The sequence below is a fragment of the Excalfactoria chinensis genome, chromosome 7, assembly GCF_039878825.1.
Source record: "Excalfactoria chinensis isolate bCotChi1 chromosome 7, bCotChi1.hap2, whole genome shotgun sequence".
NCBI classification, from domain to species: Eukaryota; Metazoa; Chordata; class Aves; order Galliformes; family Phasianidae; genus Excalfactoria; species Excalfactoria chinensis.
In genome coordinates this window covers 32,771,387-32,786,123 of record NC_092831.1, presented here as the reverse complement: position 1 = coordinate 32,786,123, position 14,737 = coordinate 32,771,387, and the positions used below count along the sequence as shown (strand labels likewise).

At 41.8% G+C, this 14,737-nt stretch overlaps 1 protein-coding gene and 1 long non-coding RNA gene across 3 annotated transcripts in view; one reads left to right on the top strand and one right to left on the bottom strand.

Annotated features, from left to right (window-relative positions):
- Positions 1 to 14,737, bottom strand: part of IQCA1 (IQ motif containing with AAA domain 1) — an 82,851-nt gene that overhangs the window by 29,029 nt on the left and 39,085 nt on the right. Inside the window, exons 7-9 of the mRNA XM_072342232.1 lie at positions 11,799 to 11,883; positions 5,544 to 5,666; positions 1,764 to 1,839 (exon numbers count right to left, since the gene is read on the bottom strand). Of these exons, the coding sequence (XP_072198333.1) occupies positions 1,764 to 1,839; positions 5,544 to 5,666; positions 11,799 to 11,883 (284 nt within the window). The remainder of the gene's footprint in view (positions 1 to 1,763; positions 1,840 to 5,543; positions 5,667 to 11,798; positions 11,884 to 14,737) is intronic.
- LOC140255008 (uncharacterized) overlaps positions 1 to 14,737 on the top strand; it is a 51,862-nt gene that overhangs the window by 18,894 nt on the left and 18,231 nt on the right. The window lies entirely within an intron of this gene.

The following is a 14,737-nucleotide window of genomic DNA, read 5'->3' as shown; positions in this document are numbered from 1 at the left end:
TCCTGCCTCTTTTTAAATGCTTAAGCAACCTCAGAACGCAATGGCCAGTCTCAAAGGATGGGAAGACTTTCTTGGTTCTAAGAGCTGGGGGGAGAGGTGACGGAACAAAAGCATTCACTATTGGGACAGCTATCATTGCAGCAGGCTGCAGCCACATCCAGCAGGGTCTTGAAGTAAATTGATTGCAGGCACCTGGTATAAATCTTACTGAACTCAGCTTCCTTACTTCAGTGATGCTTTCAAGATTTATGCAATAATAAACTTGAACTTCTGTGGTGATTGTGACAGTGACTGAGCTATTTTCATATAACAATAGAGAAAAGCCTCAGTGTGGAAAGACCAAACTCAAGCTGCTTTTTCAAAAGAGTTCAGTTGTGGTAATGAAAGCAGGCTGAAATTAAGTATGCAAGAAACGGCTTGTGCTGCCCTTGTCAGATCTTATAGAAGATTTCCTTCTGGGGGCCTTGAAAACCTGAACCTCATCTATGACATTACATTGAATGACCAGCAGGTAGCATTGCAATGAAGGGTGTGAGAGCTGATCAGGCACAATGTGAGCATCAAAGTGCTGGTGAATGAGACAGGAGATGGGGCAGCAAGGAGGAATTAGTAGCTGTTAATACCATATTCATTGTCAGTTCAATAGATTAACTGGATGGCTATAGGCTCTTACTGTGTGTAAGACAAAACTGCAGCTATTCTTTGAAGCTTGTATGAGGACCTCATTCTGTCAGCCCCCAAAGGGTGCTGCCTGTGCCTGAGCATGAGACTGTGGTGTGCCTGCAAGTGCTGTCAGTACCTAATGGGGTGACAGAGGTATTCACACTGGCCCTAAGGACTCAATCCAGGTGCCTGAATAGGAATGTAAGCTCCCCAGACAGTTAATGTGCTGTTGTATAGTCCTTTGGAGGCTCTATGAGATGCAGCACCCTCAGAGCAGCTCTCCTGCTTGTGCAAAAAGTTAGTGTGAGCAACCTCAACGTGTTATAAACCCACAGAGCTCAAAGGATCTATCTTGACAGAGATGACAGCACACGAACTAGGATTCAGTTACAGTTTGGGTGACAAGCATGTTTCCTTCCCCTCATAAGCCCCCTGACTTGTTACTTGAGATAGCTGTGAAGTTATCAATCTTATCACAGGAACTTATCAGCCTCTGTGGTGCTTCTGTTGCTAACACTCACACCCAGTGCCTTGTCACTGTGTAAAGCCCCTGTGAGGTTTTCCACAACCTTCAGGAGCGTGATCTGGACAAACACAAGGGTTTTGTGAGTTCACAGCTCAGCACTGCATTGAGGAGCACCAGATGCTGCAGGGTCTAAGCAGAAGAAGCACCGTGGAGCAGAGGATAGCTGGGCTGCTATAGAATCATGGAATCATTAAGGTTGGAAAAGTCCTCTAGGATGACTTAGTCCTCTCTGATAGTGCTTTTAAATGACTTGCTATTGAGATGTCTCTTCTGTTGCCCTCAGAAATTCTAAGGGAGCCTCTGTGTGTGCAGTGAAGCTCTTTGGTTCTAGTTTGGCCACTTTTAGTCAGTAATGTACCATCTTGCATGATTAGTGCAATGATTTTTAAAGACCTCTAGGAAGGCTTGAAGTATTGAGGGACTCCCTTCCCAAATACCATTTAATCTAATGTCTCCATTTCTATCATGTTTCACAGTTCGGGCAGCAGCACAGTTTGACCTGATAGGAATGACATTCAGATCAGGCTGAATTAGAAGAGCCTTCCAGCTGTAATTGTTATCTTTTTGTACTGACCTTTGTATTGGCTGTTTCCTTCCTCCAGTATTGGAAGGAAATTACTGGGAGCCATTTTCCAGCCCTCATCTTCTTCCTAGATTTGCAGATGGTGAAATAGAAAACGGGGTTACTGACATGTAGATACATCATATATGAAAAACTCATAATCTTCATTGGACTTTTGAAGAACTGATGCAGTTTGAAGGAATAAGACACACTGGTTTATCACACCATCATAAAGTATTTCAACTACAGCTCTCCAAGCAGGCTCTAAAGGTATCCTCTTCAAATGAAGAATAGGGCAGTGGTTCTGTTTATCAGTTGATCTATTGTGGTTACAAGAATTACGTTTAGGTTTGTTGGTTGCTTGCAATATGTACATTAAATTACCTTTCTATTAGTTACTCTTGGGTTGCCTCCCTCCTCTCCCCAAGGAATTCCCAATGTGGGGTTAACTCTGAATGGTTGAAACCTCATTTTAATCCATAATGAGAGAAATATTGAACTTGGTGTAGTTTGAAAAGCAAAATATTTTGTTTCAACTCCATCAAAACATACTGACGTTTCCCAGTCTAAAGTAAATGATGTTGACATGTTTTTCAAATAGCTTATTTTCATTGAATCGGTATTGCAAGTTGATAACATTCTGACAGGATTTCTCCAAGTTTCTTCATACTGAATCAATCACGAGTCCTCAAAACATTAGTAAGGAAATAGATACGTGGAAGTGGTATGGGATATGGAGGGAAAGCCAAGTGTGGATTTACTCAAGATAACGTGAGTTGTATGTGGCTTTGCTAATCGATCTGTAGTGTGTTAGCTCCTGGTTATCAGTAAGTTCCTGGAATAACCAAAAGAAGCCAAAAGCAAAAGCTTTACGTGTGCCTCTGTAACTAGGTGGCATTACATCTGCAGATACAGTTGCTGACAGGTCATGTTAACTATTAAACATGTTATTAATTCAAGTATTATAGTAATTAAAGTCTGGGACATGCAGAACGTGTCTATCCCATGGTCTAGAGGTAGACTGGAAAGAGATTCAGGAGTTTCTTAATTGAGAACGGTTTGAGTTAAACATAAGCAAGTATTTGAGGATTTGGCACTAGGAGCTCAGATTCCCAGTTGCTCTGGTGTATTCCCATTACTGGGTGAAGCAGCTCAGACTGGTCTAGCATGCGTTCTGCTATTGGAAGGGGGGATCATACGGTGCAGAAGTTGCTTTTGTTCTTAGGTGCCCCATGAGAAATCAGATCAACACCTTACAGAGAAGAAAATAAAGTTGCTTTGATATCAAATACGCTTCTTTAGAGATTGCTATCAGGCTTCAGAAATATTTAAATTTCCTTCTGGGATCAAACTGTTGTTTTCTTAAAGGACTGAAGTTATGAGCGAGGCTTTTTTCTCACTGCCCCACTATGACTTATAGCCTATACTTATTTTATTAAGAGTCCCGCTGTTAGAACTTTTCCTTGCATTTCCCAACTGCTCTTAATATCTACTTTTCCCTGTCAGTATTATAACCTTGGAGAGAATGTTCCCTTTGTTCTTTCTCAATGAACCATAGAGAACCTGATATAATGGCTAGGAATTTTACTTGACAGGACTTGAGATGGCTGAAGAGATTAGAAAGGCATTTTGTTGTAAAGCCTCAGAGCTCTATACTGATATTTCACTCAGTTTCAAAACATCCTTGCAGAGGCTAGGAGAAGGAAAGAGATTGGTTTCTGGTACTGTGTTGGTTCTTATCTTGTAATAGGTGGAAGAAACACAACAGAGAATCAAACATATCCTGTGAAAGTCACAGTTCTTAAGCAGATGAGTTAGCTGGCATCCAGCTTCAGAAGTTCAGGTTGGTTTTGGCATTTTTATTATGTACATCTCACTGACTCAGTCTGTAAGGGTCTGGAACAGCCTTCTCCATTGCCTTTGCAAGACCAGATGCTTTGTTCTGGGCCTGCCAAGCTGGGAGGAAATAGGACAAGGACAAAGCCATTGGAGAACATCCTTGCAGAAGCATCTCCTTTCTGAGTAGCTGTGAATAGTGATGCTCTTGCAAGTCTGTAATTTAAAAAGCTTTTTGAAGCAACAGCTTTCATTGCATGCACTTTTATTTGATCTTTCCCAGAGATCTGCAATGCCTGTGCCAATTTAAGGGGTCATGGTAGGAAGTGACCCAGAAGAACCAAACTTGGCATTAGCGTAAGTGTCTTGAAGTCTTATGGGTAACTTGGTATCAGTATTATTTAGCTTAGGTCTGAAGGTGTTAATTAAGGTGTTAATGCTCCTCTCCCTTCCCTTCTACTTGGGCTGGCTCAGGTCTGCCAACTTAGATATCACTATTTCACTCCCTGCTCCTTGGAGTTTGGTGACTTCACTATTGCTGTCACCCAGATGGAAAACAAACATCTGTAGACGTGTGACCAAAACTTGGAAAGTTTCAAGTTCTCCATACACTGTGCAGAACTGGTCACTGCCTCTTCTAGCTGGCAAAGCAACATCAGGCTCAGAGCTTGGAAAACACATTTGTGCATGCTTCTCCTTCAGCCTGCTGTACTTCTTCATTTATGAAGGGAAAACAAATCCCATATTCTGTTTGGAATGACCCAATCAGCATCTTTGCAAGTTGAAAACAGCTAACTAAGCTGCAAGTTAAGACTTTGGGTATCCTCATCCAAATGTGTTTGGTTCTTCCTGAGATCATGTCGTTTAGTTTCCTGGCTTGCTGTTACGAGGTCTGTCTAGGCTGATGGTTGATGATCTTTTTTTTTGTTGTGGTTTTTCCAGGGTTAGGATTTAAAATCAAATTGTGTAAAATTTGCAGATAGGAGTAAGCTTTCTGCCAGAACCATCTGACATCTCATATTCAGTGAAAGATTAATGACCCATATTAAAGCAGTATATATTCATATATATCTATATATCATTTCAACTTTGTTTATACTATAATAAGCAAAAGTGGTTGCTTGAGTGAAAGCCTACAGTTTTTGTTCTGCATCTGGCTTATGAAGATGCCCCCTAGTCACTGCACTGTTGTTTCATAGGTCCCTTCCTCAGCTAAGCTGCTCCTGAAATAACTTGAAAACACACCTTCAGGGTAATTGGAGCCTGAGTGTAACAAAGACTTCAGGGAACTCCTCATACATAAAGTGGTGTCCACTGGGACTTGAAGCAGAAAAGAATTCATACTGTAAGAATGTAAACTGAAAATGCATGACTGCAGTTTACAGGCATACAAAATATTGGCTTGCAGTACAAAAGGCACAGCTGGCCATTAGCAAACTGTACTTAAATGTAAACTGGATGTCCAAGCAAGCTTGGAAATGAGTATCTGAAAGATATTAAGGCTCTTATTTCTTTAGGTCCTATGTGAAGGGACAGCAATAGCCAACTTTGCCTTACTACACAGTGAAAGGGTAAATGCTTGGTTATGAAACTGGCCACTATTTTGTCTGCACAAAAGGAAACAGTGCCAAAGCTATAAAGTGTATTTTTCCTCTTGTCTGTGTCCCTGGCAGTCCATCCACCTCCATCAGCTCTCCTTGCTGAGCTGTGGCCATGCAAACTCATTTCCTAAAACAGAGGTAAACTATAGTTCCCTTAGACCATGGTTATGGTTGAAAGTCTAAGGGGGACTGGCCTCAAACATTCCCCGTGTCTTCTGAACCTGAAACCTCAGTGATCATTAGTATCAGTATCTGTATCAGTCTGATACAAATTCATATCTTCTGTCTACATGTGGCCGAGTAGACACTATTATATCTCATTTTCACAATTGAGGTTTCCTATGTGAAGCCTTACTTTCTTTCCACTTTTCTGTGTCTTGTCTTTTTCTTTTTCCTTGCCTTTTTCTTTTTCTTTTTTTCCCTTTTGGGATTTTTTCTGTAAAGCCAACTCCCTTTCGGCAGCCAGCTCTGCAACAACCTGAAAAGGAAGGAAAAGAGTGTCAGAATGTTCACATGCAAGGTGTGATAGATGTGCTGTGAGAGTTATGAACCAGCATACATATTTTTTTTTCCCCTTGGTTTTGCCTCTCCAACACTGAGGAAATCCAGTATCCAATACAGTGCTTGGTAGTCCTCTATTGTGATGTATTTACTGCTTTTTTCCCCTGCCTTGTAATTCAGATGGTGATGGAAACTCCAAGTAGTTTCTCTGTATTATGAGGGGTAGAAAAGTAGGCCCATGCAGCTCTGCACCACTTTAGAGGTGAAAAAGGGAGGAAGGCCTTGAATTGTGCTCAGTGTGAAGAGTTTTAGAGCTGATCCATTACTGAGAGACTCCTTTCATTTGTGCCAACAGGCAAACCTCAGCACGACTATGCTAATACATCTTTCAGAAAGCGGTGATTTTCATGTCCCAAACCACCAGGGCTTTTATGCAGTATGAACGGTTCCCCAAACCACCCAGAAGCACAATATCCTAATGATATACAAGTGGGAGTTCCCTCTGGGTTTGGAACTGGATTATGGATTTTTGTCTTAGCGTTTTTAGGGCAGATTGATTTTTATAGAGGGAGATTTTGAGAGATTGCCTCGAGGCATGTTTAATTTCAATATCTGGCTAAAGACTGAAATTGCTCTAGTGGATGGGAGAGACTGGATAGAGATATTGCGATGAGCTCTGACAGATACACAGATATCCCAGCAATCTATTGGTAGCTGGTAACTGGGCAGGGCTGCATCAGCTTACTTTCTGGCCATTTACACATCACTACTATTTGCTTTTTCTACTATTTACTTCTTCCCAGATGCCTCTGTGTTCTTTCATGCTGGAGGTGAAATGTAAGATCAAGTACTGATGAGTGGTCAATGGATCATTAATATTGGCAGTGCCTTGAAAGCACACAAAATAGATTTCCAAGTTTAAGACAAATATTTCCCCTAGTAGTAGAAATATTTGTTTTCTGTGAAGCGTGTTTTAATGCATTTAAGATTGGACGGTGGAAGTGGGGGGGACAACATGAGCTATACTTTGCAAGTCAGTGAGATTTCATTACTGGATCTCCCCAAGCATTTCAGTGTTGTACATTTAATTAAATATGGTAATTTAAACCCTGAGCACCGCTCTGACATATCTTGCAGTGATAAGCAGTGAAGCATTTCATCCTCTTGGATAGATTAATAGATTGACTAGAGTTCAAAATAGGCTTTTAGTGTCTCAGCAGACCTGCTGTATCCAAAACCAGCAGAGCTACCCAGAGTGTATCCTTCACTGTAGCACCAATACCCTGCCACAAATCCAACCCGGTCCCTTCTGCACCCAACCTCTGCTCTGCTTGCCCACGAAAGGGCGTTCATAACCACTTCCAGCATCTCAGTGGTAGGTTGATCCAACAGGATTCCTGTAAGCATGCATGTGATCAGCAAACGGTTCTCATTTTAGGCAGTGCTACCAAGTTTTACTGCCAGTGCTTTAAGTGCATGCAGACTCAGATTGCAGCTATTTTGTTTTTGTACAGATGAATAAAATGACACTGAAAGGGTTAGGCCAAGCTTCTGTGCTTATTAACCCACTATAATGGGGATGGAACTGTTGAACTGCCCTTATCCTTTTGTCTTGCAATGCATATGCAGGTCTGAGATGCTGAGGCACATAGCTGGCAGCATGGCCAGCATGTGAAGCCTGAGTTCTCTGAAGTCTCTGCTTCCCCAAAGAATATGACAGGGCAAATAGGTTTCTTCCTTTTCTGCATCAGATACACCTTCTCTCCTATGTTCCTTTAGCCCAGATTTTCCAGCTCTGCTTGCACCTCTGCTCTAAGCAGCTTCGTAATTGCAGAGGACTGAGAGCTGGGGTGAAACCAGCTGTGTATCTAACCTTGAATGGTTCATACTCTTCTATACAGAACAATTTCCCCTCTAGCTACAAGAAGCAGCCTGAAGAATCTGACAATAGAAGAGGAATGAAAGGAAAGGACAAGCAAAGGTTAGAGATACTAAGCAATTCACCTGCATTATAATACCTTTTTTTTTCCCCGCTGAAGAAAACTTCATGGTGGAAATAAAAGCAGGTGTCTTCCTAAATTATTTTAGACATCCCTTTCTTTGCCAGGTTGCCTCTTTTTGAAATGAGGCTGAAAGTGCTTTGAGAGCCCTTAACGTTGGGGAAGAGAATGCACATCAGTAAGGGTGAATGAGTTTTAGCCTCTGTTTTTCCTAGTCTTGCCGTAGGAGCCCTGCAGACCGGGTGATTGCTTCTACCCAGTAACTTTTCCTTTTGAGGATGAAAAGGCATTTTTCTTTAAACTGATCTTCCACAAAAATAAATAAATCAGTTTTTCTACTCATACGTCAGCTTAAGTGTTCCCAAACTTTCTTCATTGCAAATTCTCTTTATCGGGAAAGAAAGAGGTAATGAAACTAACTACCACCTATGGTAGGAAATGCATTATGTTGGAGTTAAGAGCCAAGTATCTGAAACTCCCCAGCTGCCAGCAGGACTCGCTTGTGTTCTCTGTTCCTCAATTGCAGAAAGCTTGGCATTGGCTCAGGCAAGCAGATACTTGGGCTAAACGTTCTTCCTCAAGAATAAGCCCTTCCTTCATCCTTTGAAAGAGTTCCTTTGTTGAGCTTCTTGCCTTTATTAGTGCTGTAGACATAAATAAATAGAGCTTGGGAATTTCAGATCCGCAGCTATAGTGGGTGTGAGACAGCCTCGGAGCCTTGCAGTTCTGGCTCTATAACCATTTGAACAGAAACACTTAATTGGCACGTAGCTTGTGGTCCCTGGAGAGAAGATTTGCTCTCTTTGAGAACTGTGCTATTTTGATGTATAAGATTATATATATATATTCTTCTTCAGGAAACAAGAGCATCTGAGATGGGAAGAAATGCTGTCCCCATGTCCCAGAGTAGCATTCCAAACAGCAATCTGCACACTTAACTTGCGTGTACATCTCTCTTTCCCCCAACTTGAGGACACTCAAGGGGTTGTTGATGCTGCCTGGCTTTAGGCACACAACGTGGTCTGTTTTCTAGCCAGTAGGGCCAAGTTCATCACACCCAGGAGGCAGTGGAGGACCTGCTTGGATCTGGCACTGCCATTCACAATCCCACTGATTACTGGGATTCATGAGGACCTTTGGCTGTCAGCAGTAATAACAGTAATTAGTGCCACTAATAGCTCTCAGACTGCCAAATGAGGATCATGAGCAGCAACTAACCTGCTTTTTCTCACCCCTTCTCTAGATGCTGCCGGTTTAAATACTGAGATTATGGTAATATAGAAATGACTTTGAGCTCCAAGCAGCAATTTGAACGTGTAACCAAAATCTCTGTCTTATTTTGATAAGCCACTTAATGTAGGTAATGAAGGGGGTTTGGGAGTGAGGGAATGACTGCTAAATGGAAGCTCTTTTGGCTTACTTTCACAGTGATGAGGCTTAATGAACTACAGGAAGAGATTATCGTTTTGTTGGCAGCAGCATGAGGGCAGAGCCAGAAATTGTCACATCTGATGATTATCTCTGGAGCAAACATAAAAACTCATTAGGGATAGAGGTCTGGAACAGATGCGGGGAGATTACAGTCCTTCAGGAGATCCTGCTCTTGAAAAGTGCATAGGAAATAGAGAAAAAGCTCACGTTCAGTTGAGACAGTGTATTTTTCTGACTGAGTTGCCAAGTATCTTGCACTGGGATCTCTCTGGCTTACCTTTTTTCATAAGCATTTGTACAGTGTCTTGAAAGCAGATTGTTCAGGAGGCATTACAAAGTCAAGTAAGGTCAGAGTTGTCAAAAGATCAAGAAATATAGAATGTCTAATAATGCAGCAATGGTTCGTGAAGTGATTAATTTGTATTTTATTTTCCCCAAAGTGTCTTTACCGAAGCCTTATAAAATGCTCACTTGTTAAATACAGTTCTGCCCTGATTTTCCATGGAGTTTAACTTGGGAGCAACCAACCCATCCTGGGAAGGTAGTACATATAAGAGGTGAAATCTTCTGTCTCCTCTGAATTCAAGGGCAAAAATCCTATTAACTACAATGGGGCCAGGATTTAATTTATAATACTACACAGTAGACCAGAGTGAAACAAAACCAGTTAGCCTTGGCATTTTTAAGATGCAGGCTGGCTCAGAGGAACACAAAATACTTCTCTGACAGTCAGGTAAAAGCATGAACCAACCAAACTTCCTTTTGCCAACTGCACTCTGGATGCCTGATAAGGGCATGTGAAATACCTTCTGCTCTCAGCTGTGCTGTGGATATAAAGGGGAGGGGGAAAAAATGGCTCTGGAGATTTCTTCAAAATCAGATAATTGTTAGTGAAAGTTTGCAAGAAAACTGTTTTATTTCTTTCTTTTTCTTGCAAGTGTTTTTCCTTTTATGCGGGGAAAACAGACAGCAGAACAATCTCTGCAGGATTTTTGGCTTCCTTTATTCTTTATGCAAAGGGAAAGCAGATGTGCAGGAACCACAGCAAAATTGCTGAAGGTGGGAGTTCAAAGCTGGGAGTAGGACGGAGAAAATGTCTCTCCAGTGTATATTACCATACCCAGTTTTGCTCAGTATAATTCCTTGCAATGGTTTTCTTTTCTGAATAGCATCTATCCTTGTTGCTAGCACCTCTAATTAGCATCACATCCCCAAAGCCTTCTCCAGCGACATGCCATGCTTGCTGGGTGGCTTCCGTGCTGCTCAGAGCAGCCAACAATGCCTTCTTGACTCTGGCATGTGTTTCTACTTTAGAAGCTGAAAACTTAATGGGCTGGTCTCCTTCATTCTGGGACCGAACAACAGAGCGACTGAGACACAGAGGCCCGTGGGGTTGACCTGTTTGTACTCTGAACTTGATGAAAACAGGAGCTTACTCTGAGTGTGGTTTTAGAGAGGCACAGAGAGCTGTTTGTTGCAGTGTTCTTGTGTATTTTTGTAAGCAGAGTAACTAAGGGTTAGAGTACTGTGCTTTATGCTGGGTTAACGTGTATTTACATCTCCCTGCTCCACGTGGATGCTGCTAGCTTGCCCCAGGCATTTCCCTATGATTCCAAGGACTGAATGCAAAATATTGTTTTACCATAGTTGTGTGAGATCGTTGGTGGCAGACGGCTAATGAATACAACACGGTCTAATGTCTCAACAGAGTAACTTCTAAGGACTGCAGAGGTCAGTCTGTGGCTGTTTGGTTTTCCTAGACCATTGGTAGTCACCACGACTGGTTCACTCAGGGGCCAAATCCTGCTCCCGTGTGCTGGGTTTCCTGTTTATAATTTCCCTGAGCAGACTCATAGTCCTGCAAAGATTGTTCTGGAAGAGGTTTGGAGTGCCAACTGCCGCCTTCATTTCTTCAACTGCTCTTAATCACCTTCTTTGCATGACAGAGAAAGATTATCAGCCACTTCCATTAGCAGAGAAACCAGAAGAGTTTTCTGTTTGTTTTTTAAATGGGAAAAACTGAGATCATTACAGGGATGTGAAAGATAAGCCCAGATAAGTTCTTCACTTGAACAGGTCGCTTGTTCAAATCCAAACTCGGCAGCAAATCAAGACCAAGGCCCACTTGCATAAGAAACTCTTTTATGTTTAATCTAGTTATTGGTAAATCATGCTGACACAGAATGCAGACACAACAGAACCAGTTTCGAAGTGTATTTTCCAAATGTGGCAGCCCTTGATGCCAATTTAAATCGAAGCTCTTTAGATGAAGATTAAACTCTTTTGATATAGACTTGCACTAGCACCAGTATGCGTACCATACAAATCCCAGCTAGCACTAGTTGAACCATGTGGATTTTGTACCAGCAGTGACTCCTTGTAGCTGAGCCTGTTGCTTCTGGCTCCCTAAGACATCTATTTGTGTAACATGCATGGCTGGGTGCCTTCCATCATGACAAAGTGGGTACGTGGTCTAAAAGGGAACTAATTTTGGTAGTCATTCTTTGCGGTTTACCTTGGAAGAAAACAATTGTTTTGTTTTAGCTGTGAGGCCCTTTAACCACAAGATTCCTGTAGAGCTAGAGGACTGTGTTCAGGAAAGCTGCAACTTATGTCATGTGTTATGGAGTTTCCTTCTCCCACCCCAATAGCCTTTTGCATTAGAGGAGCGACAGTACCTGCTCGGGAGTTTTTTGAGAGAAAATAGACATTGAACCTCCTTCTTCTATTGCTGGATAATCAGGAAACCTGCCTATGATATGCCTGCAAGAGAAACAAAAAGATGGAAAAGGAATTAAAATCCCTGTTTCTTCATCTGGTATTGCCTCCTGTGATGGTGGCTTTTTATCCTATCATGTGGCCCATCAAGCATCAAAACTCCTTCAGGAACTTCTTAGGACTTAATTCATAGCTAAGAGGTGCAGGTTAAAGTGCTTACATTTGTAGCTCTGTTCTGTGCTTTCAGCATTCAGCTTTATAAAAAGGATCATTTTGTTTAAATCAGTTTTTGATCTGCAAATCCCAGATGGCATCTCTACACGATGGCCTCCACCCCCAAAAGTTTCCAATGGACAGGCACAGTTGGGTATTGAAGGGGGAAATTGAGAGGCTTTGTGTTTGGGTTAAGGGGGTGGTAAGGAAAGCATTGGCGTGCCTAGAACTTTTGGAAGGATTGAAATGCATAATTACAGTCTAAAGGCCATTTCTACTGATAAGGATCTGATACTTTATTTTTCACGTCAAAAGATTTTGGGTTACATCAGCGTGGTTTTCTGTTTGGTAATATCAAGGTAATTTTCTATTCCGTATTCTGACACTACAGAAAAGTACCTGTGCTGCTTTCAAATCAAATAGTAACGTTTCCTCTAAACGAAATGAAATTTCCCTTGAGAAGAAAGTAACTCAGAAAGGTTGACGTGATTCATAAAACCTGCTTTCATTCTTCTAAAACAACTGGTATCTTAAGGGACTTTCCTAGCCTACTGTTAAGCAGTAGGCTCCATTTTGAACCTAGACCAGTATGTATGGTTTGGATCTCTAGCTAGTATTAATGTAATAGCAATTAGAGAAGAATAAACATACATTCATCTGTGATTGTGAGCTCTGACTTGCATGTTCTACAATTACTAGTTCGATAGGCAACCAGACTTTGTGTTCCCAGAAACCACTCTGCATCAATGAAAGGGTGCCCTTGTTAGTGTGGGTCTTCTGTTTTTTTCCTTAATTGATGGGCTTTCGGCCTCAAAAAACTGCATCATCAAGTTCACTGGATGGTAGATCGTGTTCTGGTTTTATCCTAAGCAGCCAGAAAGTAGCTCAATTTTATGTTAAATGTGACATTACTTTAAACGTTGCTACAAATCTGGCTTAGAGCAGCAAGAAATCTCAAAATCTGATATTAAGGCTGTTGCTACTTTAGTATTGCCAGCTGGGAGGAAGGAAAGGCAATATGCGCTGTGGGTGAAGAATCATTTTGGAGCCCACCGCCCACTGGATGTAGTATCAGTGCCAGCTTTCAGTATTTATTACTGCTACAGTTAGTATTTGCACTAGCTCTTCATTTTTAGGAAATATTTACCTTTTGGACTCGTATGTTGAGCGTATATTTGAGTGCTGAGGAAGTTCTATCAAGTTCTATCTGGAAGCGGGATCTGGTTTGTTTATAACCTGTGTTCTTGAGTGATCTTTCTGCTCCCAGTTGAGTCATGCCATCCCAAAGAGCTGCACCATCTTTTTGCAGTGGCTACTTTGCTAGAGCTTACATTGCAAAGTAAGTTGGTGTTAATAGAAGCTAATGCTTCTATTGTCAGCAGAAGCTAATTGTCAGCCATTTACTACCCCATCAGCTGTGTGTAGGCTGGGTCTTTAGTTGAGGATCATGCGGAATGCTAATTCCCATGGTCATCAGTGACCTGAGAGCAGGCAGCTACCGCACATTTCAGTCATGCTTATTCTTTAGGGACTTCTGTATGTTCTTTCTGAACTGCATCTTTCCATAGGTACTGCTTGCTGGCTAGCGTATCAACTGCTAGCCAACAGACCTGGAGTTATTCTCATCTCACCTGTCCTATCTCCTGTGGGTTTTACTCTTTCTTCTCTAGGTTAGAACACCTACAACTTCAGTCTTGTAATGCCTGGGAAGTGTGCACATGCACGACCCTTACAACCAAATTCCTTTCCTTATGAAACCCTCTAAGTTCAGAGGTTAAACCAGGGATTCGCTTGACCTGTAAATATGTACAGAAAAATTCAGCAACTGATTTTCCTGGTCTAAATTCCTCTTTAAATATAATAAATCACTCTTTTTTCCCCCCTCATTTTCTTTTTGGCAGCAGCTGCTAAAAATGCTGCTGTAATGGTTTGCCTCATGCATTTCTCATAAGATGCTGTTTTGGATTCAATTGGACCCAAAGCTGTGCTTTGTGTAAGCTTGTTTTATGGTTGCTGATAATGATGAAACATCAGGACAAAAGTAGTGACCAGTAGGCATTAGCAAGGCTGTTCTATATCCTCACTCCATTAAATGTGTTACCTGTTGCCTGGAAAGATTCCACCAGGGAACGCTCCTTGAACAGAGAGGATCTTCCAAACAGATGGACTTGTTTTTGAGGTTGCTTTAGAGTGACAATTGTTCAAATACTTTTATACTGCGCTCCCTTTTAGTAACATCCTACAACCAGGGAAGTTTGCATGATCAGAGCCAGCTCTCAGGCAGTAACATTGAGAGAAAACAAAACCAGATGACATAGGAACTTCTCCAAACTAGAGAATGCCATTTGGTTTTATGGAGCCAGGAGGGTGTGGTGTAAGAGGAAGGCTCTGCAGTTGAAACCCTTCTTGGTTCTGACTCTGAGGCAGCAATGGAACAACCATACAAAAAACCCAAATATGCAGTAGGTGCATATGATCCCATAGTCAGCAACAAGCCTGAAAATCCACGTGTGGACTAGAGGAGCGTAATATGTGCTCCTGTTTTGTTCATTGACTCCAAGAGTTGAGGTGTAAGGACACTCACTGGTAATGCCTTAGGCTATTAGAGATCAGTAGGTGAGAATTTCAGACTGGTTGTTTAGGATGCTCTCTCAGTTGAGTGAAAGAGACCATTTGGGTTGCGTTT